This window comes from Odocoileus virginianus, chromosome 19, assembly GCF_023699985.2.
Source record: "Odocoileus virginianus isolate 20LAN1187 ecotype Illinois chromosome 19, Ovbor_1.2, whole genome shotgun sequence".
Lineage (NCBI taxonomy): Eukaryota > Metazoa > Chordata > Mammalia > Artiodactyla > Cervidae > Odocoileus > Odocoileus virginianus.
Window position 1 is genome coordinate 24,336,841 of NC_069692.1, and position 27,449 is coordinate 24,364,289.

At 38.0% G+C, this 27,449-nt stretch overlaps 1 protein-coding gene across 2 annotated transcripts in view; it reads left to right on the forward strand.

Moving 5' to 3' along the window:
- Positions 1 to 27,449, forward strand: part of AK9 (adenylate kinase 9) — a 111,745-nt gene that overhangs the window by 19,868 nt on the left and 64,428 nt on the right. Inside the window, exons 8-14 of one of the 2 annotated variants that reach the window (XM_070449975.1) lie at positions 1,625 to 1,813; positions 4,969 to 5,097; positions 9,437 to 9,511; positions 20,345 to 20,443; positions 22,886 to 23,025; positions 23,106 to 23,286; positions 25,871 to 26,012. In XM_070449975.1, coding sequence (XP_070306076.1) covers positions 1,625 to 1,813; positions 4,969 to 5,097; positions 9,437 to 9,511; positions 20,345 to 20,443; positions 22,886 to 23,025; positions 23,106 to 23,286; positions 25,871 to 26,012 — 955 coding nt within the window. The remainder of the gene's footprint in view (positions 1 to 1,624; positions 1,814 to 4,968; positions 5,098 to 9,436; positions 9,512 to 20,344; positions 20,444 to 22,885; positions 23,026 to 23,105; positions 23,287 to 25,870; positions 26,013 to 27,449) is intronic. The other variant, XM_070449976.1, reaches the window with a different exon arrangement.

The window sequence follows — 27,449 nt, forward strand, 5'->3', positions numbered from 1 at the left end:
CTTGAGAGTCCCTTGGACTGCAAGGAGATCCAACCAGTCCATCCTAAAGGAGATCAGTCCTGAATATTCATTGGAAGGACTGATGCTGAGGTTGAAACCCCAATACTTTGGCCACCTGATGCGAAGAACGAACTCATTGGAAAAGACCCTGATGTTGGGAAAGATTGAAGGCAGAAAGAGAAGGGGAAGACAGAGGATGAGTTGGTTGGATGGCATCACTGACTCGATGGACATGAGTGTGAGCAAGTTCCAGGAGTTGGTGAAGGACAGGGAAGCCTGGTGTGTTGCAGTCCATGGGGTTGCAGAGTCAGACACGCCTGAGCAACGGAACTGAACTGATGCGTGAAAACAGGAGACGGCTAAAGGCAATAGTCTTTGCCAAGGACCCACAATGTGGGTATTTTAGGTTGCTGAATGAGGGCAAATATGCATATGTTTTTTTTAATTACCAGTATGAGTTGAAATCTTTTTTGTGTGTGAAAAATTAGAAAGCCTAAATAAAAGTCTTGCATCAATAAATTCCCATCCCATATAGAAGTAATCTGAGGAAATCAGAATATGAGCATGAAAAGTTCTAAAGTTCCTTGTCCCCTTTCTTTCTCACATGTGTGGTGCATAAACTGTTGGCATCAGAATCACTGAAGATGTTTGTTAAAATGTGTGCGCCTCACTCCAGACTTAATAAATCACAAGCAGAAAACTTTATTTATAGTCCTCTATATAGAGTTACACTCTGATGTTTTAAAACCACTACTAGAGAATGTCATCTGGAGGTTTTTATCCTGAAAAATATTCAGAGCAGGCTTTACAGCCCCAAGCCTTAGTTTATCATTAATAATGTGTTACAGAGCATGGGCTATGGAGCAGAAGGCCTGGTCTCAGGTTGTAGTTTCCCCTCATGACACTGTGACCTGATGCTGCCAGAGCAGTCCTTCTCTGATCTGAAAATGGTTTGAATCCTGATATTGTATTACTTCTCTGACAGGGTTAGTTTAAGAACCGAGTGAAATATTATACACATGGAAGCACTTGAAATGAAAAAATCACTCATAGACTTTGGTTTTGGCCTTTTTTGCTATCTGGATTCAGTTTTCTCATTTGCAGATGATATGGTTAGACTAAATCAGGTGACCTTTCAGATCCCATTCACTAATACTATTTTATGAAATACTTCATCCATAGAGCTGTATCTCATAGTAAATACTATAAATACATGATCTATTTTTTTGTTGGAATAATGTGGCTATCCCACCATTTTCATCCATTCTCAGCCTTTTCAAACTAATCTGACAAAGTCCTCCTGTGTACCTCTGCTAACTAAACAGATTTTCTATTCTACTTCTCTAGCTCTTTCTACTGTTATTCTAACTCTTTTTTTATTCTACAGCTTCTGAAACTTTGTCATATGTATTACTTTTGGGTAAAGAAACTTGTTGCCATAACATAAAAGTTGTATCTTGTGCATCTCTTGGCATGTGATGAAATCTGATTCAAAATACCGTTTATAGTCCTGCATTTGCTCAGGGTTTTGAGGAATTTGGGGGTTTATATATTGCATAATATATGAACAGAAAGTAAAGGTATACTCAAAATGTTTTGAGTAATGATTAATATTGTTCCTTAGTGCCCTGACTATGATTTATGCCAAAGAATTTCGGGGCAAAGGCAGCACAGTAGTACAGGATACATATACACAAGAGATCAGTGGGATCCTGAAGTCATTGAGAATCGTCGGAAAAAGAAGAAAGAAGCCCAAAAGGAAGGAAAAGGAGAAGAGGAGGGGGAAGAGGAAGAAGAGCAAGAAGAAGAAGAGGTAATATCTGTATACAAGATACTTTACTTCTAAAATTCCTGGTGCACTGGGAAGACCCAGAGGGATGGGGTGGAGAGGGAGGTGGGAGGGGGGACCGAGATGGGGAATACATGTAAATCCATGGCTAATTCATTTCAATGTATGACAAAAACCACTGCAATGTTGTAAAGTAATTAGCCTCCAACTAATAAAAATAAATGGAAAAACAAAAAATAAAAAATAAAAAAAAATAAAATTTGCTATAGGGACTTCCCTGGTGGTCCAGTGGTTAAGACTCCGCACTCCCAATGCAGGGGGCTGGGTTAAATTCCTGATCTGGGAACTAGATCCCACATGCCACAGTTAAGACCTGGCGCAGCCAAATAAATTAAAGTTTTTAAAAAGAGAAATAAAAAACACCTTGCCTGCTATATTGGTTTCATTTTTAAAAATTACTGTAATTAAATGACAAAATATGAATATTCTATACAGAAAATTATATTTTCCTTAAGGTTTGATTCAGTTAGAGGAAACAGCAAAAATATTTCATGTTTTTAAGAACTATTAGATCATAATATAAAGGTCATCAAGTTTAAGGTCATCCTTCTTGTCAGTGTGGAAGTCCCTCCATATCCTGACAGCTAATCTGCTTCATTTCATAGCAACAGAGAGTTACTGGTCACCTGCCAAGTGTCAAGCACTATGCAAGCTAGTGGGAAGAGTCAGAGCAACAGAAAACGTATGTAATTTGAGGAAGAAGGTAGCCCAGGTAGAATCCAATTTCTGAAGTTAACATAACCCCGATTCCAAACTCTGACAAAGAGAGCACATGAAAAGAAATCTATATCCGAATTCCACATATAATAACAATCCTAAAGTCAATACTAGTAAGCATAATGCAACAGGACCTCAAAAGAATCTTATACCAGACTTAATGAGGAAAATTTGATACTAAGTGTCAGGAAGATCCACTGGAGAAGGGAAAGGCTACCCACTCCAGTATTCTGGCCTGGAGAATTCCATGGACTGTATAGTCATGGGGTCGCAAAGAGTCTGACACAACTGAGTGACTTTCACTCACTCAAGAAGTTTGTTAATAGGTAATGGGCTGGATTTAGCCCACCGGGGTGAGTGAGACAGGTCATAGCTTGCCAGTCCTTGCTCTATTGAAATATACCTGTGATTTCTATTATAGATTTACTTATTTATAATGTTTAATAATTTTAAATAGTTTCTATAACTTATAAATTATCATGAATAAATACTATTTCTATTAGGGCCTAGACTTTGTTAAGTCTGATGTTAATGTAGAGAAGGATACATTGCAAATCATTTGTCTAGTAGAAAAGATAAACCCCAAAGGCAACAGTTTTATTGCCCTGAAGGATGTTAAGGATATTAACATCAAACTTTGCACTCTGATTTCAGTAATTATATATACTTCAGTTTTGTCACCCTGCTGTTTCCCTCACTAGTGGGTTAAATGAATTTTTGGCATTTGTTCTTTCATTTAAGCGCAGATCTTAAAAGTTCTCATCACAAGAAAAAAACTGTTACTATGTATGATGATGGGCTTCCCCAGTGGCTCAGACGGTAAAGAATCGGCCTATAATACAGAAGACCTGGGCTCGATTCCTGGGTCAGGAAGATCCCCTGGAGAAGGAAATGGCAACCCACTCCAGGATTCTTGCCTGGAATCTCATGGGCAGAGGACCCTGGGAGGCTACAGTCCATAGGGTTGCAAAGAACCAGACACAAGTGAAGTGACTTAGCATGCACACATGTATGTATGATGATGGATGTTAATTAGACTTATTATGATCATTTCACAATAAGTACAAATACAGTTGATTCTTGAACATCTCCAGAGTTGGGGCACTGACCCTTTGTGCAGTTGAAAATCCAAGTTAACTTTATAGTCAGCCTTCTATATCCATGGTTCTGCATCCTACCAACCACAGATCATGTAGCACTATGTATTTACTATTGAAAAATATCCTATCAGTGGACCCACACAGTTCAGACTCACAGTGCCCAAAGATCAACTGTATTGAATCATTCTAATGTACACCTGAAACCAATGTAATGTTATATGTCAATTATATCTCAATTTTAAAAACCTATTAATGTAAGAATGCCCATTTAAAAATATAAAATAATCTTCCCTGTGCAAATAAGGCATTAGGTAAATAACCAGCAACTATTCTAGGTAAATATTCTGAGAAAACCTCATAGCAAATAGGAATAAATATGTGTCATTTTAACATGAATAAAGCATACCATCATAATTAGTATAATAAATATGTGCGTGCATGCCAAGTCGCTTCAGTCGTGTCCAACTCTTTGCAACCCTATGGACTGTAGCCCACCAGGCTCCTCTGTCCATGGGATTCTCCAGGAAAGAACAATGGAGTGGATTGCCATTTCCTCCTCCAGGGGTTCTTCCTAACCCAGGGATTGAACCTGCATCTCAGTCTCCTGCATTGGCAAGTGGGTTCTTTACCACTAGCACCACCTGGGAACCCCAAATATGATGATAATAATGGGGTAATAAATATGATACAAATGTCATTTTTTTCTGTGAACCCTTTCATAACCACCTTCCCCCATCACTCTCCATCCCTTCTCCCCTGCCATTATCTTTCTTCTTAGCTCTTACCACCACAGCCTAACCTGTGATGTATTCATTTGTCTACTTGTTTGTGCTCTGTCTTCCTCAATTGGGATGTGTGCTGTCTAAGCCCCAAGCCCTCAGTTTTGTTCTCTGTTATACTTCAAGCTCCTAGAACAGTGCTGGCATGGGGTAGGCACTTAAGCTTTACTATTAATAAATGAATGAATCAATAAGTGAATGAACTACAAGCTCAGGTACTTAGAGAAAATCCAGCTTCTTTATTTTGTCTCTAAAAAATCTAGTGTTATTTCCATACTCTTCCCTACTCACTGGGGGGCAAAAGAAATGAGTAAGTATCCAAGTCAATTTAAAACTTTATTCCATCTGATAAAAGACCTTCAGGGTATTCAATCTCTCTAAAATAAAAATCCTATTTCCAATCTCCCCTGTACCCTGCTTCTTACCCCAAAATGACATGCAGGTATAGGGAGAGAAGAATATGACTTGCAAATGAAGTAATCATTAACATAAAGATATTCAACATAACTTCTTTTCCATTTAGGCATTTATTGCTGAAATGCAGATAGTGGCTGAAGTTCTTCAACACCTCGTTCAGAGACCTGAGGATTATTTGGAAAATATCGAATACATTGTTAACCTTTATAAGGAAATAATTCTTCATCCTTTAGAAGTAAGAAAAAAGATATATTACTGAAAAAGAAATGTTGATATTTGTGTTTTGCGTGCATGTGTGCTAAGTTGCTTTGGTTTATGTCCAACTCTTTGTGACCCCATGGACTGTAGTCCACCAGGCTCCTCTGTCCATGGGATTCTCCAGGCAAGAAGAGTGGAATGGGTTGCCATTTCCTCCTCCAGGGGATCTTCTCAACCTAAGGATCAAACCTGCGTCTCCTGCATCGCAGGCAGATTCTTTACTGCTCAGCTGCCAGTGAAGCCCTATTTGTGTTTTATCCCTGGTTAAATAGCTTTCACATTTCTTCACCTTGTGTATTATCTGCTTCTTTCTCCTCCTCTTGAGCTTGGTAAAATGCTATCAGAATAAGATTGCATTCCAAAGGCTGTTTCACAGAGCAACATTATTTTACTCTTACAAAGCAACAATACTGCTGAAAAGTGATAAATGAATTGCATTTTTCAAAAGTCATTAGGGGAATTTATTTATGGTTGGGGATTGGAAAGTCCATATTAAGACATTGTTTTGTGAAAGCATTTTGAATCCAAAATGTATGGGTTTATAAAAACAAATGTACACTTAAGGTGCATCTTTTATTCTGAAAGGAACTGTTAATTTAATTACAATCTAAAGAAAGCCATCCAAGATTGGTTTCTCAAGGTATCCTATTCAAAGTTTGTTATTTGTAAATATGATAAGGCTATTATATATTGTAACAGGAAAGTTATAATTAAAAGAATTAGCATTTTAAAAGGATAATTACTAAAAAAAAAAAAAAAGATCATTACTGAAAGTATGATTATTGAAAAGCATATTTTTATGGTTAAAAATCCAGGGCAGACTCTGCCCAATTTCTATTGGAGATTTATTCAACAAACATTTATTATATGGTATTTGGCCAGATACCATGCTAAGCAACAGAATTACAAAGACAAATGAAAAACAGTCCTCAAATTGCCTCTTTCCATCTGATGGAGAAATTAAAAGAATTTGTTTCATGATGTTTTATAATGTTTATGTATTTTTAGAGACAAGTGAATCATTTTCATTCTCACTGCCCACCCCCTCAGTGAGATCCAAATTGTTTTATTTTTTAAATTTATTTACAGTATTGTGTTAGTTTCAGGTAGGCAGCACAGTGATTCAGTATTTTTGTTTTCTTATGTATGACTTTGATTCCTCCCTTCTTTCTCTTCTATCCCTGGCCTCTAAACATAGCTTCTGAAGGGTAATTTACATGTTTATCTATAACATTCTTTCTCCTTCAACAAAAATATTCTACATATTCCTTAAGCGGCTGGCATTGGGTATGAATAAAGCATAATTAAAATCAGATTCAGAAGATTATAAAATTATATTCATGGGCAGGGAGTTGGGAGTGGAAAGCAGAGGTAGTCTCTTCAAGGACGGGCACTTCCAGCATCATCAAAGTCCAGTGCAGTGCCCAGAGTTTGGCAAGTGGTAAATGCTTGACAGATGTTCAGTTGAACAATTGATTAGATCACAAAAGAAAAAGAACAGCTTCCATTTCATTGCATGTAAATTTCTGGACATAATTTTAAAAATCTTTACTCAAAAAGAAAAATATCCACATCGACTATGATAAAATATTTAAAGCTTTAATATGTTGAAAGGTCATAGACTCACAGACATAAAGAACAAACATGGTTGACAAGAGGACAGTGGGTAAAGGAGGGATGGATTGGAAGTTTGGGGTTAGCAGATGCAAATTAGTATTAATATATATAGCATGGGTAAATAACAAGGTCCTAATACATAGCACAGGGAACTATATTCAATATCCTATGATAAACCACAATGGAAAAGAATTAATACATGTACATATATAACAATCATTTTGCTATACAGCAGAAATTAACATAACATTGTAAATCAACTATCCTTCGATTTTTAAAAATGTAGGAAAAAATATCATAGATACGATTTTTCTAAAACCTGTAAGGTCTTACCCTCCAGATGATAAATGGGTAACAAATATGAGCAGACAATTCACAAAAATTAATGACAAAAGAGTAGCAAGTCTATAGAAAAATATTCAGCTTTACTGATAATAATTAAATGCTAAAGAAATATTTCCTCAATTAAATTTTAAAAGGTGGACAAGGAAAAAGAATTCCTAATTCTAGCAAGTACATATGGTAAAGCAAACACTCCCATGCCCTGCTGAAAGGAATATAAATTAGTATGGTGGTTTTTAGATAGCTTGCCTGAGAAAAGCACAGAAGTGGAGAATTTCTATGCCCTGCAGCAAAGCATAGATAAGAACTGACTGCTCAGATAAAAATTTCTAGGCCAGGAACCTAGACTTCAGGTCTAGTGATGCTTGCTGAATAGTGTATAGCTTGCCTTGTATGGTAATTCCAGGGTGCTGGTATGTGTGGAGGGAGGTCAGGAAGAGCCTTGAAAGGCAGGAGCCTACAATTCTAGTCTCTGATCTGGCTGAGATGTGGATTCACTTGGGAGGCCAAGACCACCAAAATTCAGTGTTCCTCTAAAAGACATGAGGAAAGCAAGTAGGAGAAAGTAACTGCATCAATGTCTGATTTCTATCCTGCTTCAGGAGTAATCCAAGGCCAAGTCTTCATTCTTGCCTCTCTTCAAATCCCAGCTTGACCTGGTGTTTGTGTCTTTAGCCTTAAGAGTCTTCATACCTCTAGACTTAGTACACTAACTTCATTCTTAAGAAGCTAGCTTAGGACTTCCCTGGTGGTCTAGTGGTTAAGACTTTGAGATTCCACTGCAGAGGTTGTGGGTTTGATCCCTGGTCAGGGTGCTAAGATACCACATACTGTGTGGTACAGCAAAAAAGTTTTTTTTAATTTAAGGTAAAAAGGCTATTAAATAAACAGAATCTAGTTTAAGGAAAGCATTTTCTGAAATGCAGAAAAGCATAATGTACATCCTTGTTTAGAACATCGTAATGTATGGTTGGATTCTTGTATTCTACTAGAAGAATTGATGCGTTGAACTGTGGTGTTGGAGAAGACTCTTGAGAGTCCCTTGGACCGCAAGGAGATCAAACCAGTCCATTCTAAAGGAAATCAGTCCAGAACATGCATTGGAAGGACTGATGCTGAAGTTGAAACTCCAGTACTTTGGCCGCAGCACTTTGGTCAGATGTGAACTGACTCATTGGAAAAAAACCCTGATGCTGGGAAAGATTGAAGGCAGGAGGAGAAGGGGACGACAGAAGATGAGATGTTTGGATGGCATCACTGACTCAGTGGAAATGAGTTTGAGTAAACTCTGGGAGTTGGTGATGGACAGGGAGGCCTGGCATGCTGCAATCTGTAGGGTTGCAAAGAGTCAGACATGACTGAGTGACTGAACTGAATTTATGGTTAAACGATGCAGGCATAATGGTCCTTCTGTCTAGAAGTAGAGAAACACTTAGAACCTAACCTTGCACTGTATTATGAAAGACAAAATGTACTGGACATTTAAGTAGGTGATTTTGTTCAAACTATGGCAGCAGGGAAAATATTCACTAATGAGGACTTTATCAAAGAGAGGGGCTAGGGTTTTATGGAGGCAAGTAAATAAGGGTCTTATGGAAACCATGAAAAAAGATGGAGATGGATCTTATCCGAGTCTTTGAGGAAGGGTAGAAGTGGATCTTATCTCTCCACCATCCCTACTTCATGGGAATGGAAGGAAATTTATAAGAATATTAATCCAAAAAAAAAAAAGAATATTAATCCAACCTTGAGATACAGAAAAATCTAATTTAAAGAAGAAAGGAAATTCAGAAACAATGATAACAAATTTCATCATAAATATATTTTATAATACAGTAGATACCATAAACAAAGTCAAATGGTAAATCATAGCCAGGTAAAACATTTGCAAACCATATGGCAGATAAAGGTAAAGACTTTCCATGAATGTTAAGGAAAAGAAAGGTCTAACAAAATGCACAGAGGTTATGGTTCAGTGGTTTACAGAGATGGATTTCTAGATATTGAACATCACCCACAGCCAAGGGAATAAAAAGTGAAACAAACCAAGACCATTCTTTACCTAGCAGTTTGGCAGAAATTATTCTATGAAAATATGCAGAGAGATGGATGCCCCCAAACATTTCTTCTGGGAAAGACTGGCTTCACTGTAGAGAAAAACAGAAGAAACAGAAAGAGCAGAATTCATGGTATGACTAGTTTAGGCTTTTGGAAAAGTTCTCCTGAGCACTGAAAATAACACCAGTATGTCATGTATAAAGCAAATAATTTAGCGTTAAAGATTTCTTCATGGTCTATGAAGACTGAACTTTTGCCAATGATCCTGAATGATAAGGCCTCTTTTTGATTATCTGCAGGAAGTAATGGCTGAACATGATTCCCAGTATCTCATTGAGCTAGATGGAAATAAGCCCCCAGAGGAGCTGTTTATGGTAAGTGCAATGCTCAGTAAGAATATGTCACAGTTTGGAAAATAAAAAAAGTGTTGACTGAATGATACTTATTTTCATATCAGAAATAGATTTCTTTTGAATACCATTTTTTAATTCATTTTGACACTTAAAATTTGATATGACATTTATTCATCTGTCCATATTTAAATCAAAACTACATTTGAATTTAAAACCTCTGTGTGACAAAAAGTATCTTGAAAAAAAGTAAAAGCAAAGAGCCATAAACACATGATACAATGCTTAACATGAGTAATAGGGAAATGCAAAAGAGCTATAAGGAGATATCACTTCAAATCCACTAAGACGACTAAAAAAGAAAAGCAAAAAAACCCAGATAATGAATAACAAATGTTGGTGAGGATGTAGAAAAATCAGAACATTCATACACTGTTGTGGTAGTGCCATTAAATCATGTCCAACCCTTACAACTCCATGGACTGTAGCCTGCCAGGCTCCTCTTCCTGGACAAGAATACTGGAGTGGGTTGCCATTTCCTTCTCCAGGGGATCTTCCTAACCTTGGGATCGAACTGGAATCTCTTGCGTGAGAGTCTCCTGCACTGCTGAGGCACCAGCAAAGCCCAATATACATTGTTGGTAGGACTGCAAATGGTGTGGCCACTTTGGAAAACAGTTTGGCAGTTCCTCAAAAGGTTAAATATGGAGTTACCATATAAGCCAGCAATTTAACTCCTAGGTATATGCCCAAAATAATTGAATACAGGTGTTTAAATGAAAATTTGTATGTGAATATTCATAGCAGCACTATTCACAATAGCCAGATGGTAGAAACAACCCCTGTGTCTAACAATTGATGAATGGATAAATAAAATGTATATTCATACAATGGATGTGTTAGTCGCTCAGTTGTGTCGGGATGGGAATGGGCAAATTTAATTCAGATGACCATTATATCTACTGCTGTGGGCAAGAATCCCTTAGAAGAAATGGAGTAGCCCTCATAGTCAACAAAAGAGTCTGAAATGCAGTACTTGGACACAATCTCAAAAATGACAGAATGATCTCAGTTTGTTTCCAAGGCAAATCATTCAAGTATCACAGTAATATAAGTCTATGCTCCACCCACTGATGCTGAAGAAGCTGAAGTTGAACAGTTCTATGAAGACATTTAGGATCTTCTAGGACTAACACCAAAAAAGATGTCCTTTTCATCACTGGGGACTGGAATGCAAAAGTAGGAAGTCAAGAGATACCTGGAGTAGCAGCTAAGTTTGGCATTGGAGTACAAAATGAAGCAGAGTTTTGCCAAGAGAATGCACTGATCATAGCAAACACCTTCTCCCACCAACACAAGAGATGACTCTACACATGGACATCACCAGATGGTCAATACCGAAATCAGATTGACTATATTCTTTGCAGCTGAAAATGGAGATGTTCTATACAGTCAGCAAAAATAAGACCAGGAGCTGACTGTGGCTCAGATCATGACCTCCGTATTGCAGAATTCAGACTTACCTTGAAGACAGTAGGGAAAAATACTAGGCCATTCAGGTATGATTTAAATCAAATCCCTTATGATTATATAGTGGAAGTGGCAGATAGATTCAAGGGATTAGATCTGATTGAGTGCCTGAAAAACTATGGATGGAGGTTCATAATATTGTACAGGAGGCAGTGATCCAAAACTTCCCAAGGAAAAGAAATGCAAAAAGACAAAATGGTTGTCTGAGGAGGCCTTACAAATATCTAAGAAGAGAAGTGAAAGGCAAAGGAGAAAAGGAGAGATACACCCATCTGAATGCAGAGTTCCAAAGAATAGCAAAGAGATAGAGCCTTCCTAACTGAACAATGCAAAGAAAGAGAGGAAAACAATAGGATGGGAAAGATTAGATATTTCTTCAAGAAAATTGAAATTTACCAAGGGAATATTTTATGCAAAGATGTGTACATAAAGGACAGAAAAGGTATGGACTTAACAGAAGCAGAAGATATTAAGAAGCGGTGGCAAGAATACACAGAAGAACTGTACAAAAAAGATCTTAGTGACCTGGATAACCACAATGGTATGATCACCATTGTGAGCCAATACCTAGAACCAGACATCCTGGAGTGCAAAGTCAAGTGGTTAGGAAGCATCACTACAAACAAAGCTAGTAGAGGTGATGGAATTCCAGTTGAACTATTTCAAATCCCAAAAGATAATGCTGTTAAAGTGCTGCACTCAATATGCCAGCACATTTGGAAAATTCAGCAGTGGCCACGGGACTGGAAAATGTCAGTTTTCATTCCAATCCCAAAGAAAGGCAATGCCAAAGAATGTTCAAACTACCACACAGTTGCACTCATTTCACATGCTAATAATGTCATGCTCAAAATCCTCCAAGCTAGACTTCAACAGTATGTGAACTGAGAACTTCCATATGTACAATCTGGATTTAGAAAATGCAGAGGAACCAGAGATCAAATTGCAAACATCCATTGGATCATAGAAAAAGCAAGAGAATTCCTGAAGAACATGTAATTCTGATTCATTGACTACGCTAAAGCCTTTGACTGTGTAGATCACAACAAACTGTGGATAATTTTGAAAGATGGGAATACCAGACCACTTTACCTGCCTCATGAGAAATCTGTATGCAGGTCAAGAAGCAACAGTCAGAACTGGACATGAAATTACGGACTGGTTCCAAATTGGGAAAAGAGTATGTCAAGGCTGAATATTGTCACCCTGCTTATTTAACTTAAATGCAGAGTACATCATGCAAAATACCAGGCTGGATGTAGCACAAGCTGGAATCAAGATTGCCGGGAGAAATATCAATAACCTCAGATGCAAATGATGCCAGCCTTATGGCAGAAAGCAAAGAGGAACTAAAGAGCCTCTTGATGAAGGTGAAAGAGGAGAGTGAAAAAGCTGACTTAAAACTCAACATTCAAAAAATTAAGATCATGGCATCCGGTCCCATCACTTCATGGCAAACAGATGGGAAAACAGTGGAAACAGTATCAGGCTATTTTCTTAGGTTCCAAAATCACTGTAGATGGTAACTGCAGCCATGAAATTAAAAGATGCTTGCTCCTTGGAAGAAATGCTATGGCCAACCTAGACAGCATATTAAAAAGCAGAGACATTACTTTACCGACAAAGGTCCATATAATCAAAGCTATGGTTTTTCCAATAGTCATGTATAGATGTGAGAGTTGGATCATAAAGAAAGCTGAGCGCCAAAGAATTGATGCTTTCAAACTGTTGTGTTGGGAAAGACTCTTGAGAGTTTCTTGGACTGCAAGGAGATCAAACCAGTCAATCCTAAAGGAAATCAACCCTGGATATTCATTGGAAGGACTGATGCTGAAGCTAAAGCTCCAATACTTTGACCACCTGATATGAAGAGCTGACTCATTGAAAAAGACCCTGATGCTGGGAAAGATAGAAGGCAGGAGGAGAAGGGGACAACAGAGGACGAGATGGTTGGATGGCATCATCAACTCAATGGACATGAGTTTGAGCCTGCTCCGGGAGATGGTGAAGGACAGGGAAGCCTGGGATGCTGCAGTGCGTGGGGTTGCAAAGAGTTGGACACAACTGAGTGACTGAACAACAACACTTGTGTCCAATTCATTGCAACCCCATGGGCTGCAGCCCATCAGGCTCCACTATTCATGGGATTTCCTGGAAACTGGAATACTGGAGTGGGTGCCATTTCCTTCTCCAGGGAATCTTCCCAACCCAGGGACCAAACCTGAGTCTCCCACATTGTGGACAGATTCTTTACCATCTAAGCCACCAGGGAAGCCCCACAATGGATATTATTTAACAATTTAAAAGAATGAATTATTGGCACATGCTTCAACATGGATGAATCTTGAACACAGGCTAAGTAAAAGTTATCAGAGATCATACATCATATGATTCCACTTATTGAAATGTCAAAAATAGTCAAATCTGTATAAAGACAAAAAATGGATTAGTGGGAGGGGGTCATGGTGGTGGGGTACGACTATGGGAGCTCCCAGGATAAATGTGAAGTGACCCTAATGGGTAAAGGGTATCTTTTGGAGGTGACAAAAATGTTCCAGGATTAACTGTAGTGGTGGTTGCACTGATTTTACTAAAAACCATTTACTTATACACTTTAAGTGGCTTATGAATTACAATCCAATAAAGCTGTTTTTTAAAAAAATATATATGCATATTTGAAAATACAATATTATTTTCAGTATTAAAAAAGCCAAATGACAATGAGGGGAAATAGTTCCCATACTTATTATAAACAAATGTTGAATATCTTTTGTTATTTAAATATTTTAAAAATTCTGATATTTCAATAGGAAAAAAACAAATACAATACAGGAAATAGGCAAAGGGCATGAGCAGGTAATTTAGAAAGAAATGTTTAGTAATTATTTTTTAAACTACTGTAATCCAGTTGTGGGGCTTCCCAGGTTGCACTAGTGGTAAAGAACCCTCCTGCCAATGGAGGAGACATAAGAGGTGTGGGTTCAATCCCAGGGTTTGGAAGATCCCCTGGAGAGGGCATGGCAGCCCACTCCAGGCAGTATTCTTGCCTGGAGAATCCCACAGACAGAGGAGCCTGGTGGGCTACAGTCCATTGGTTTGCAAAGAGTCAGATATGACTGAAGCAATTTAGCGATCAAATTATTATTCAAAGAAATGCAATCAGCATAAAAAATAAAGCAGCATTTTCTTAGCAGTTTTAACAAATTTATCCGATATATAGGATTGTGGGGAGCATTTGCAACATGCTTTCATGCCCTTTCAGTAGAAGCATGCAGGGTACAATTTTCCTGAAAAATTATAGGGCACATATATATCCAAAAGGTTTTTTTAAATGTCTATTGTCTGTCCAAAGACCCCCAACTTCTAGTAATTTATTCTAGATTTATTCTAATTTATTCTAGCCCAAATTGAAATATAACTGACATATAACATTATCTTAGTTTCAGATATACAACATAAAACTGAAATCAGGAAAGAATGAGGGGACAATACTACAGATAGTACAGAAATATAAAGGCCTATAAGGGAATTCCATGAATAATTGTAGGCAGAACAATGGTTCCTTTCTCCCCAAATAAGTCTTTGGGCTCCCCTTGTGGCTCAGCTGGTAAAGAATCCGCTTGCAATGCGGGAAACCTGGGTTTGATCCCTGAGCTGGGAAGATCCCTTGGAGAAGGGAAAGGCTATGCACTCCAGTATTCTGGCCTGGAGAATTCCATGGACTGTATAGTCCATGGGGTCCAAAGAGTCAGACATGACTAAGCGACTTTCACTATCACTATCACTATACAGCATAATGATTTGATATTTGTTGAAATCATCAGCACAGTAAGTGTAGTTAACATTTGTCACCATACAGAAAGTGTTACAGAAATTTTTCTCTTGTAATGAAAAATTTTAAGATGTGTTCTCTTAGCGACTTTCAAATAGGTAATATAGTACTATCAACTATAACCACCATTCTGTACACTATATCTCCATAACCTATTTATTTTATAATTGAAAGTGTATACCTTTTGATGTCCTTCAACCATTTTGCTCACCTCCCATCCTCCACCTCCCACCTCTGGCAGCCACCAATCTGCAATGTGTATCTATAAATTTGTGTTTTTTTTAAAAAAAATCTTCATTCTGATTCTTAAAGTCATACACACTCATTGTTTTAAAATAACCAGAAAGTACAAAATACAAAAATAATACAAAATAATTTGCATTATAAAAATTATAAAATGCAAAAATGTACAGTATAATACAAAATAATACAAAAGTCATAACGTATTTCTTAGATGGGTAGCATTATGATAAATTCTAAGGATACACATGGGAAGGGGTCAGATGAATCCCTTCCCTCATGCTATATTTAATATACTGGGGGAAAATAAGTATTTAAAGGACAGTTTGTGTTTTGATCTGGGAGGTACAAAGTATTGAGTTGGCCAAAAGTTTCATTTGTTCATATTTTTTCTGTAAGATGTTATGGAAAAACCTGAATGAACTTTTTAACAAAATCCCAATACTATAAGAAGAACTCATGGCAGAAGGGCAGGACCTAACCTAGTGAGGAAGGCCATGTGTCTGTAATTATTTCTAAACTGAAACTATAATGTTGAGTAAGAATCAGACCCTCAGGGCTGGGAGAGAGAAGGGAGCTGGGACAGTGTTCTAGGATGAGGAAAGAGTCTGTGTGAAGCCCCAGAGGACAGAAAGAGCATAGTGAGTTCTAGGTACTGAATGCAGGATTAGAAGATGGAGGAGTTTTTAGGGAGCTGAAGTAGGAGGGGTGGAATAGTGCCAGAACTCTAGGAATAAGCAGGGGTTGAATCAAGAAAGATCTTATAAGCCTCACTAAAGAGCTTACACCACATCATGAGGGAGTGGGCAGCCAGTGAAAGGTTTTAAGCCCAAGAGTGAAAATGGTACTACTTCCCTTTAAGAAAGATCACTCAAGCTGCACAGGAGAAAATGAGAAGCAGATTGCAGTAGATCAGTAGATGGTGGCCTGACCCAGGGTAGTGATTGTGGGAATGGACAGAAGTGAGTGAATTAATCTAGGAGGACAGGGAGAGAGAAAAGTCAAAAGCAATGCCCAGATTTTTAGTTTGATATGATTGGTGGCCACATAAATAATAAGGCTGGTGGTGTAATCAGATTAGGGAGAAGCTCCTCACTTAGAATACACTGCTGCCAAGATCATCTGTGATCTCCTGACCTAAGCCAGTGGTGACTATTACATCTTCATCAAATTCACCTAGAAGCAACATTTTTCATCATTTCTTTTTTCTTGCTCCTTTCTTCCTTTGTCTTCTGGGCTCTCACACTATTATAGCTCATTCTGCTTCTACACTCCACATCTCTAACCACTAGAGTTGGAGGATCCCAGAGCTCATTCCTTGAGCACTCTTCTCTATCTACCCTCATTTCTTGAGAGACTTCTCCAACCCAATGGCTCTAAATGCTTTCTAAATGCTGGCAATTCTTAAATTCATATTACTATTCCAGACCTTTCCCCTGAATTTCACACTTGTATAATCAACTGCTAATCAACTGCTACTAAATATATCCAATTGGATGTCTGATAGTCAGTTCAGACAGTTAAAACTTCTGACCTAGAACCTCCCTGGTGGCTAAGACGCCACACTTCCAATGTAGGGGGCCCGACTTTGATCCCTGGTCAGAGAACTAGAGTTTTGCCAAGAGAATGCACTGGTCATAGCAAACACCCTCTTCCAACAACACAAGACTCTACACATGGACATCACCAGATGGCCAACACCGAAATCAGATTGATTATATTCTTTGCACCTGAAGATGGAGACGCTCTATACAGTTAGCAAAAACAAGACCGGGAGCAGACTGTGGCTCAGATCATGAACTCCTTATTGCCAAATTCAGACTTAAATTGAAGAAAGTGGGGAAAACCACTAAAGCATTCAGGTATGACCTAAATCAAATCCATTATGACTATACAGTGGAAGTGAGAAATAGATTTAAGGGACTAGATCTGATAGACAGAGAGCCTGATGAACTATGGACGGAGGTTCATGACATTGTACAGGAGACAGGGAGCAAGACCATCCCCAAGAAAAAGAAATGCAAAAAAGCAAAATGGCTGTCTGAAGAGGCCTTACAAATAGCTGTGAAAAGGAGAAAAGTGAGAAGCAAAGGAGAAAAGGAAAGATATACCCATTTGAATGCAGAGTTCCAAAGAAAAGCAAGGAGAGATAAGAAAGCCTTCCTCAATGAGAATTAGAAAGAGAAAGACTAGAGATCTCTTCAAGAAAATTAGAGATACCAAGGGAACATTTCATTCACAGATGGCTCAATAAAGGACAGAAATGGTATGGACCTGTCAGTAGGAGAAGATATTAAGAAGAGGTGGCAAGAATACACAGAAGAACCGTACAAAAAAGATCTTCACGACCCAGATAATCACGGTGGTGTGATCACTCACCTAGACTCAGACATCCTGGAATGTGAAGTCAAGTGGGCCTGAGGAAGCATCACTACAGCATCACTAGTGGAGGTGATGGAATTCCAGTTGAGCTATTTCAAGTCCTAAAAGATGATGCTGTGAAACTGCTGTAGTCAATATGCCACCAAATTTGAAAAACTCAGCAGTGGCCACGGGACTGGAAATGGTCAGTTTTCATTCCAATCCCAAAGAAAGGAAATGCCAAAGATTGCTCAAACTACTGCACAATTGCACTCAGCTCACACACTAGTAAAGTAATGCTCAAAATTCTCCAAACCAGGCTTCAGCAATACATGACTCGTGAACTTCCAGATGTTCAAACTGGTTTTAGAAAAGGCAGCGGAACCAGAGATCAAATTGCCAACATCCGCTAGATCATCGAAAAAGCAAGAGAGTTCCAGAAAAACATCCATTTCTGCTTTACTGACTATGCCAAAGCCTCTGACTGTGTGGATCACAATAAACTGTGGAAAATTCTGAAAGAGATGGGAATACCTGACCACCTGACCTGTCTCTTGAGAAACCTATATGCAGGTCAGGAAGCAACAGTTAGAAGTGGACGTGGAACAACAGACTGGTTCCAAATAGGAAAAGGAGTATGTCAAGGCTGTATATTGTCACCCTGCTTATTTAACTTATATGCAGAGTACATCATGAGAAACGTTGGTCTGGATGAAGCACAAGCTAGAATCAAGATTGCTGGGAGAAATATCAATAACCTCAGATATGCAGATGACACCACACTTATGGCAGAAAGTGAAGAAGAACTAAAGAGTCTCTTGATGAAAGTGAAAGAAGAGAGTTAAAAAGTTGGCTTAAAGCTCAACATTCAGAAAACTAAGATTATGGCATCTGGTCCCATCACTTCATGGGAAATAGATGGGGAAACAGTGGAAACAGTGGCTGACTTTATTTTCTGGGGTTCCAAAATCACTGCAGATGGTTATTGCAGCCATGAAATTAAAAGATGCTTACTCCTTGGAAGGAAAATTGTGACCAACCTAGACAGCATATTAAAAAGCAGAGACATTACTTTGCCAACAAAAGTCCATCTAGTCAAGGCTATGGTTTTTCCAGTGGTCATGTATGGATGTGAGAGTTGGACTATAAAGAAAGCTGAGTGCCAAAGAATTGATGCTCTTGAACTGTGGTGTTAGAGAAGACTCTTGAGAGTCCCTTGGATTGCAAGGAGATCCAACCAGTCCATCCTAAAGGAGATCAGTCCTGCATGTTCATTGGAAGGACTGATGTCGAAGCTGAAACTACAATACTTTGGCCACCTGATTTGAAGAGCTGACTCATTTGAAAAGACCCTGATGCTGGGAAAGATTGAGGGCAGAAGGGGAAGGAGATGACAGAGGATGAGATGGTTGGATGGCATCACCTACTCAATGGACATGAGTTTGGGTAGGCTCCGGGAGTTGGTGACGGATAGGGAGGGCTGGCGTGCTGCAGTTCATGGGGTTACAAATAGTTGGACACGACTGGGTGACTGAACTGAACTGACCAGGGAACTAGATCCTACATGCCACAACTAAGAGTTAGAATGCAGGAACTAAAGATCCTACATGCTGCAAGGAAGACTGAAGATCCCACGTGCCACAACTAAGACCCAGCACAGTCAAATAAATAAATAAAAGTATTTTCAAAAAATTCTGGTCCACGATCACCACCACCTTGCCCCAAATACACTCCTCCCACAGATTTCCCCTCTCAGTAAATGCCACATCCGTCCTTCCAGCTGCCATTTTTCTCATATCCCACAACCAGTCTGTCAGCATACACAGCCGGCTTTTTCTTCTTCAAAATACATTCAGAATTTGACTGCTTTTTACAACCTGGGAGATACTTTCCTCAAGGGAAAGGGCAGAAGTTCCAACAGGTCTGGTTGAAACTCACCAAGATTGTTAAGGCCCCAGCTGGCATTGGCACCCTGGTACTTCTGCCTACAGTTCAATGGCCAGAACAAGTTACATGGAGAAGCTCAATACCAATGAACTAAGTATTCTCACATAAACTAGGGCATTAATAAGGGAAAGGAGGAAAGGATGAATTGTGAACAAATAATACAATCTACCATAGATTACAATACAAAATCAAGACCTTGTCTATCTTGCCATCTCTTGTCTCAGACTCTGTTTCATAGTCTTCCACATAGTATATTAGTCTCTTAGTGCTTCCATAACAAAGTACCGCAAACTAGGTATTTCACAATGACAGATATTTATTACAGTTCTAGAGGCTAGAAGTCTAATATCAAGGTGTTGGCAGAGCTTCACTCCATTCGAAGCCTCTAAGTGGGGATCCATCCTTGCCTCTTCCAGCTTTTGGTAACACCAGGCATCACTTGGCTTGTGGTAGCTAATGCTAACATCTGCTTCCATCTTTACATGGCTGCCTTCTTCCCTCTGCCTGAAGACATCCCACAGTGTTAGACCTCAAAGGGCATGACTATTTGAGGACCGAAGGGCAGATTCTAGTGGGTTGAATAGTTTCCCCAAAAAAGAGAATATTGAGGAGCTAAACTTCAATACCTATAAGTGTGACCTTATTTGGAAATAGGATCTTTTCAGAAGTAATTAAGTTAAGATGAGGCCACAGTGAATTAGGATGGCCCTAATCCAATATAGCTAGCATCCTTTTAAGAGACTTATGAATGCAGGGAGAAAATGGCTCACAACAGAGGCAGAGATTGGAGTGATGCAACTACAAGCCAAGGAACACTAAAAATTGCCAGCAATCTACCAGAAGCTAGGAAGAACAAAGAAATATTCTGCTCATGAGCACATGACTTTTTCAAAATATTTGAAATATTCAAATGCCGATGCATTAAAAGACTTATTTTTTAAATTTAGACAGTTGTGGATCGACTTAAATATCTGAACCTAAAAAGAGCAGCTGTTATAACCAAACTTCAGAGTACAGAGGAAGATATTAATGACACAATGGAAAATGTAAGTTATTTTTAACTGTTTGAAAGTCTACCCTTTCCCTCTATGTTGTGCCCTTAATTTGTATCCTTTCAAGATTTAAAAGAGTCTCAGAATACCTTTTATAAAAGTAGATTTTTCAGAAGCTATAATATTGGCACAATATCCTTGTAAACACTAAACAAAAGTTTTGAAACAAAGAAAGACAATAAATCAGAACAATTTAATAAGTATAATAAGAAATAAAGAAACCCAAGTTTAGTTTTAAAAAATTGCAACACCAAAGACATACAACCCTCAATTCTTTAAATATTCATTCATTCCCTCCATCATTCAACCAATTTTTAAAATAACTACTAATAAGTGATGTATTGTGGATGTAACGGTCATCAATTATAATTGCCAGGTGCTAAAAGGGCCACCAGGACTTTTTAGCTTGAGGATTTAATCTATTCTGGGAAGTTTAGATTCACTTTTTAAAAAAAATAGGAACTGAACAACTAATGCCAGAATTGTAAGTGGATATTATAATTCAAATAAAATGATCTTTAAGGATAGAGGTTATTTTGTTTTCCTGTACTGTGTAATCCCTAGATTTTAAGGAGTGAACATAGCTGGGAATAGGTAACAAGAATTGATACTGAAGAGGAGGAAAGGTGGGCCTGATGCACACAGAGAGCCTGTACTGAGCCTCTTCTTCTAGGTCATTATTGAAGGAAAATTTTTAAGTATTCAGAAAACCTGGACGTTTTTCCAGCCTGCAGTCCCCAGGGTCTCGGCGTTAGGGAAAGGACGATGGCGTCGAGGAAGGTCCAAGCCAGGATAGGGCAGCTCCGGGCACCGCTGCAGCTCCGAGCATGGTGGGCGGCTGGCCACTGTGGCTAGTTCTCAAGTTCTCGCGGGAAAAGAATGAGAATGAGCCTGAGAGGCCCTGGGAGAGTGAACCCCAGGAGAGGAGGGCGCTAGCGAGGGAGAGGGCTAGTGGAGGGTAGCTTCACAAGGAGAAGCCAAATGGGCTTAAGCTTTCTCCTCTTTTGGTTCAGCCTCTCCCAAAGGTAAGCATCCAGGCTTTTGGCTGAGGTCTTCTGAAGAGGCAGTGGCTGACTAAGGGAAGTGGGGTGCAGCCCTGCCCACTGGAACCTCCTCTTAAAGACTCTCAGCCAACCCTGTCTTCTGCTGTCCATTCCTCCCCTTCAGAGGTGCCTGCTGTCAGGTGCTGAGCCTTTCTGGAACTGTGCAATGACTTGACTTGCTTCTTCTTGTCCTCAACCCATCCTCCATCACCCTCCCTGCCACCACTAAGCTTTCGCTTTCCTCTGACCTCAGTTACCACTAGTCCATCTGCTTTTTAGTTTACAGAAGTATGTAGCTGCAACTGCCCAGCTGTCAGCTTTTCTGGTCTCTTCTCTCCTGTTTCTCTGTCCATTTCTCATGAAATGAACTCTGCTATGATTTTCGCAAGGTTTTAGGAAATCAGCAAACCCAAATGTGTGTGTTCAGTCTGCCTTGTTTAACCAGAGGCAGTCCTGATTGTTTTTAAGGCTGTGATATCAAATTCATTTGAAAGCTCATCTTCTCATTTCCCCAATAGATACGTGGCCCAGAGACTTGAAAGGGGGGCATGGTCGGCTATCCAAACACTTTCCCCAAGTTTGGACAGGAGATAGGGATGGTGAGGAAAAAGCAGCTGCTTCCTGATGACTGAACTGTGTACCAAGGAAAAGGCTACCCACTCCAGTATTCTGGTCTGGAGAATTCCAAGGACTGTATAATCCATGGGGTCGCAAAGAGTCAGACACAACAGAGTGACTTTCATTTTCACTTTCCATCCCTAGCTCATTGTCTGTTGATTCATGGAGAAGGGTGGTTGCCCAGTGTACCACACTAACAAAGTTCTCAGTCTCCTGCAGCTCGCCTAAGCTTCCTTCAGGTTTAGCTTCTTGCAGCCTGCAAGTGGGGACATCCATGCAGGATCTCCACAACCGGCATGCCTCTTTGCTCTCTGATGCTGCCACAGTAGTGCTTAACTTCTTTGGAGGTGATGAATGGAAGATTACTTTTATATTTAAGAAAAATGAAAGAGCTAAGTCAGTACAAATCTGCCTATGACATCTTACTATTTTAAAACTTAGATAAATTAACTAATGTAACTATTCTCAAAACTTTTCAATAACAATTTTTCAGACTTTCCTGAAATAGATAATAAAAAACACTTTATCCACCTTATGCTCATTCTACCCTACAAGAGAAAATACTTGGTAAAATTTAAACAAGGTCTTAAAATAGAAATAAAAACAATTTATCTAAGTAAATGTTGGACAAGTGCAGATGGCTGCAATTAAGAAAAAAAAATTTCCTGTCCTAATTATTTCTTAAATAGTAGAGCATGGTCAAATAACAAATGAAATAATAAAGTGAATTTCAGCAAAAACTTATGCCCACATGTTTAATGTTTGTTACTAACAGGATGAACTGTTCCGTACTCTCGCATCTTGTAAACTTATTGCACCAAGATATAGATGGCAGAGAAGCAGATGGGGACGTACATGTCCTGTAACTTTAAAAGAAGGTAACATTTTTCAAGGATTGCCAGATTTTTCTGTGAGGTAGGTAAGATTTTCAGAATTTAATTTTAAAATTTGCCCATACTTCTTTTCAGTTGTTTATGATAATGACATATTTTTAGTTTTCTAGGTAAAATGTACTGTCTTTCATCAGAAGAAGCATTAAAAACATTTCTATTGAACCCACGTCCCTATCTTCTTCCACCTATGCCAGCACCACCATTTAAAGTATTCATATTGGGACCTCAGTCTTCAGGGAAAACAACACTCAGCAATTTGCTTGCAAAACATTTCAAAGGAAAGGTAACTACTTAGTTGATTTAATTTGCATTTCCCTTATGACTAATGAAGTTCAACATTTTTTATATGTTATTCATGTATTCTCTTTTAGAAGTGTGGGTTCAAGCTTCTTGCTCATTCTTAACTTTTTTCATCATTATTGGCAGAAGTTCCTTATGTTGTATACATACAAATTTTTTGTTATAGGCATTATGAATATTTTTTACTATTCTGCTTTGCCTTTTCACTTTGTAAATGAAAAATGTACCATAATATATTCATTTAAAGTAAGTCATTAAGTCCTGCCTAACTGAAGAAGATGGGAATTAGCCTTTACCTTCTGAAGAAAAGAGTATTAAAGGATTTGTGGATATATTTTAAAACCATCACAGTATGTGTCAGACAAAAGAATTATAATTTTAAAATGTAAAGCATTTTTACAAATCAATATTTAAAAACCCCAGTGGAAAAGTTCAGCAAACAGGCAATTCATGAAATAATTGATCCAAATAGCCTTTACACATGAGAAAAGGATTATCACCTTAATAATCAGGGAGAAGCCAAAAAACCTGGAGATACATTATGTCAACCTCACTGTTGAAAAATCACCCAATACTGATGTGTGGCTAGGATTAGGAAAGTACACTCTCATACATTGCTGGTTAGAGTGTAACCATTCTGGATAGCTATTGGACATATCTATAAAAGTCTAAAATCAATGCATATCCTTTGAACTATAGATTTTTCTTGAAGAAACTATCAAAGATATATACATAGCCATAGCCTAGTTTATAATAGGAAAATCATGTATATCTGAATATGTATTATTGTTACTTTAAATAAGTTGTAACATTTTTATCTAATATAATACTTACATCCATTAAAAATGATAGGGCATATATTCATGCATATTTAATGAATCTAGAAGAATGGTACTGATGAACCTATTTGCAGGGCAGGAATAGAGATGCAGACATAAAGACAAGACTGGACACGGCAGGGACAGAGGGTGGGGCAAATTGAGAGAGTAGCAGTGAAACATATACATTACCATATATAAGCCAGATAGCTAATGGGAAGTTCTGTGTAACACAGGGAGCTCAATGTGGTTCTCTGTGACAATCTAGAGGGGCAGGATGGGGTGGGGGGTGGTAGGGAGTTTCAAGAGGGAGGGGACATATGTATACTTAATGGCTGATTCACATAGTTGTGTGGCAAAAGTCAATACAATATTGTATTAATAAAGCAATTATTCCCCAATTAAAAATAAAATTTTTTTAAATTAATGGATTAATTTAGCTGTGTGAGTTGGATGGTACATCTCAATAAAGCCATATTTTTAAGTTAAAAAACAGTGGTGTGAAGAAAATGATGGTGTGGATGTATTTTTATTGGCATAAAATAAAATAATACAAGCATATTGAAGGAAAAGAAAAATGGAATCTAGAAATATGAAAATATTATTTAAACTTAAAGGGCATATATAGAAATCTAACATCCCAATATTCAGTATTAAGTATATTATCTACCAAAAGACTTATATTCAAAATATATGTAGAATTCTAACCTAGTTTTTTAAAAGTTGAACTGCTTAAAAACATATGGGTAAATGAACTACCAATACACTCATTAAATTGTTAGTGATAGGGATAGTTAAATTTACAATACAATGAGATTTCTCACCAACTAGGGTGGCTAAAATGTAAAAGATTTACAAAATCAAGTGCTAATGATGAGGTGGAATAACTGCAATTTTAATACTTTGCTGCTAGGAATATAAACTAGTTTCACCACTCTGGAAACAGTTCAGTGGTTTAGTATAAAGTCAAACATACACTTATCATATGACCTAGTAATTCTACTCCTCGCTGTTTATCCAACAGAAATGAAGACATAGGTCCACCAAAAGACTTTCTCACAAGTGTTCATTGCTTCTTTATTTATAATAGCCCAAACTAGAAACAACCCAAACGTCCATGATGAATGAATTAAAAAACAACATATTCATACAATTATACTGCTCAAAAATACAAAGGAATAGATTACTGAGACATATATTTATATTGTTGAACCTCAAAAACATTATGCCAAGGGAGAAAAGCTTGGGGAAGATTATATACTGTTTGGTTCCATTTATATGAAATTCTAGAAAAGGCAAAACTTATCTGTATTTGATGGAAATCAAAGGGGTTACTAAGGGCCAGGCACTGACTATAAAGGATGATGAGGAGACTTTAGGGGGTGATAAAAATGTTCTATGTTTTTATTGTAGTGGTTTTTATGTATGTATTTGTAAAAACTCATCAAACTCTGTACTTAAAATGGGTGCCTTTTATTGTATGTAGACTATAAATAAAATGTTGATGTTTAAAATATATACGTAATTTGAATACATATTACATGATCATACATATATAAATATATATACTAGCTTTCTTTGAAAGCTAGCACTTAAAAATCGGTGAATTCTGAAAAATAACATACTTCAAGCAGCATTAAGATTTTTGAGATACATAGGTATAGCTGTAGAAATAGATGTTGATGAGCAATGTGCTTAGTTTTCAGAGTAACTTGTGCTTATATTGATTTTCTCAAATATTCTTTGCAGGTAATTGACTATGATAAAGTAATTCAACCACGTTTTGATAAAGCCCTTGAAATGTTAACCAGAAACACTATAGCGGAGGCCACTGAAGCAGCCATTAAAGTTGTCAAAGAACGGCTTCTCTTAGAACTACAAGCTAAAAGAGGTGAGCCATTTTTTTAATGTGTGTTTTAGCAGTAGTTAAGCCTGGCTACCTGAGGGCAAGGTCTTGGTTTGTTTGTCTTGATATCCCTGGCATCTTGCCCACTGCAGCCTCAGAATAAGTGGTTGAAGAAATGAGCATACACTGAGAAAAAGATTCCAACTCTGGACTTCTAAGGAAAGGAATCACAAAGAGCTTTCAAATTTAGATTTCTTTTCTTTTATGGATCTGCTTCCTGGGCAGAATTGACACCTTTATTTACACCAGTGGCGATGACAACAACAGTTTGTCTGACTCGTGGAGTTTGTGTTGCTGCTGCTGCTGCTGTTCTAGGCCTCTGTGTCAGCCTTGATTGTAATTCAGTGTTTTTATTTGGGGAATATTATTTTCAGATACAAAACGTTATACATGGAAAAGTCATCGATGAGGAGACAGAAGATGGTGGCATAGCTAAGACATGAACATCCTCTATTTGTCAGAATCTGCTATCAGGATTTCACTAGCTTTTTACATACACTGGAAAGCTTCCCATCATTTCCTATGCTTGAAACTATTTAAAGATCAAGGAAATTACTTCTTCTTGCATGGCAATATTGAGCTTTTGCTAGGAAAGAACACAGGTTTTGCCTAATAAATCTGCCTCTCTTCTTTCTCATTAACCTATAATTAAGTAAGAAAGTCCAACCTGATGCCTGGGAGATTACAAAAAACAACCACAAAAAGACCAGCACTGAAATAATATGCCATCCAAATGATCATGGATCAGTGGTAAAGAATCCGCCTGGAATGCAGGAAACGCAGCAGACACAGGTTCAGTCCCTGCGTTTGGAAGATCCCCTGGGATAGGAAATGGCAACAAACTCCAGTATTCTTGCCTGGGTAATCCCATGGACAGAGGAAAGTGGTGGGCTACAGTCCATAGGGTCACAAAGAGTCAGACACAACTGAGCGATTGAGCACAGATAATAAAGAATGAATTTATCTGTTTATCATATTATCTTCAGAATTAATACCAAAATTAAAAAATACTCTTAGACAACCTGGAAATATTGATCCAAACTTGGCTTGTCATTCAATTTTGAATAACAGAAATGGATAACTGACTCAAAAATGAATTTTTGAATTCAAAATTGAATATTTTGAAATGAATTCAAAATTCATTAAAAATGAATAATTTTTAAATTAAAAATGAATTCATTCAAAAATGAATAATTCTTTCAACAAACACTTGAGCACCTTCTTATGTTAGATATCATTCTAAACATTGAGCTACAGAGGTGAACAAGACACCTGAAGCTCCTGTCGTTGAGGTAGTTACATGTTAATAGAGGGTGTGTGTGCCCAGTCCTGTCCAACTCTTTGCAACCCCATGGATTGTAGGCTGACAGGCTCCCCTGTCCATGGGATTTTCCAGGCAAGAATACTGGAGTGGATTGCCAT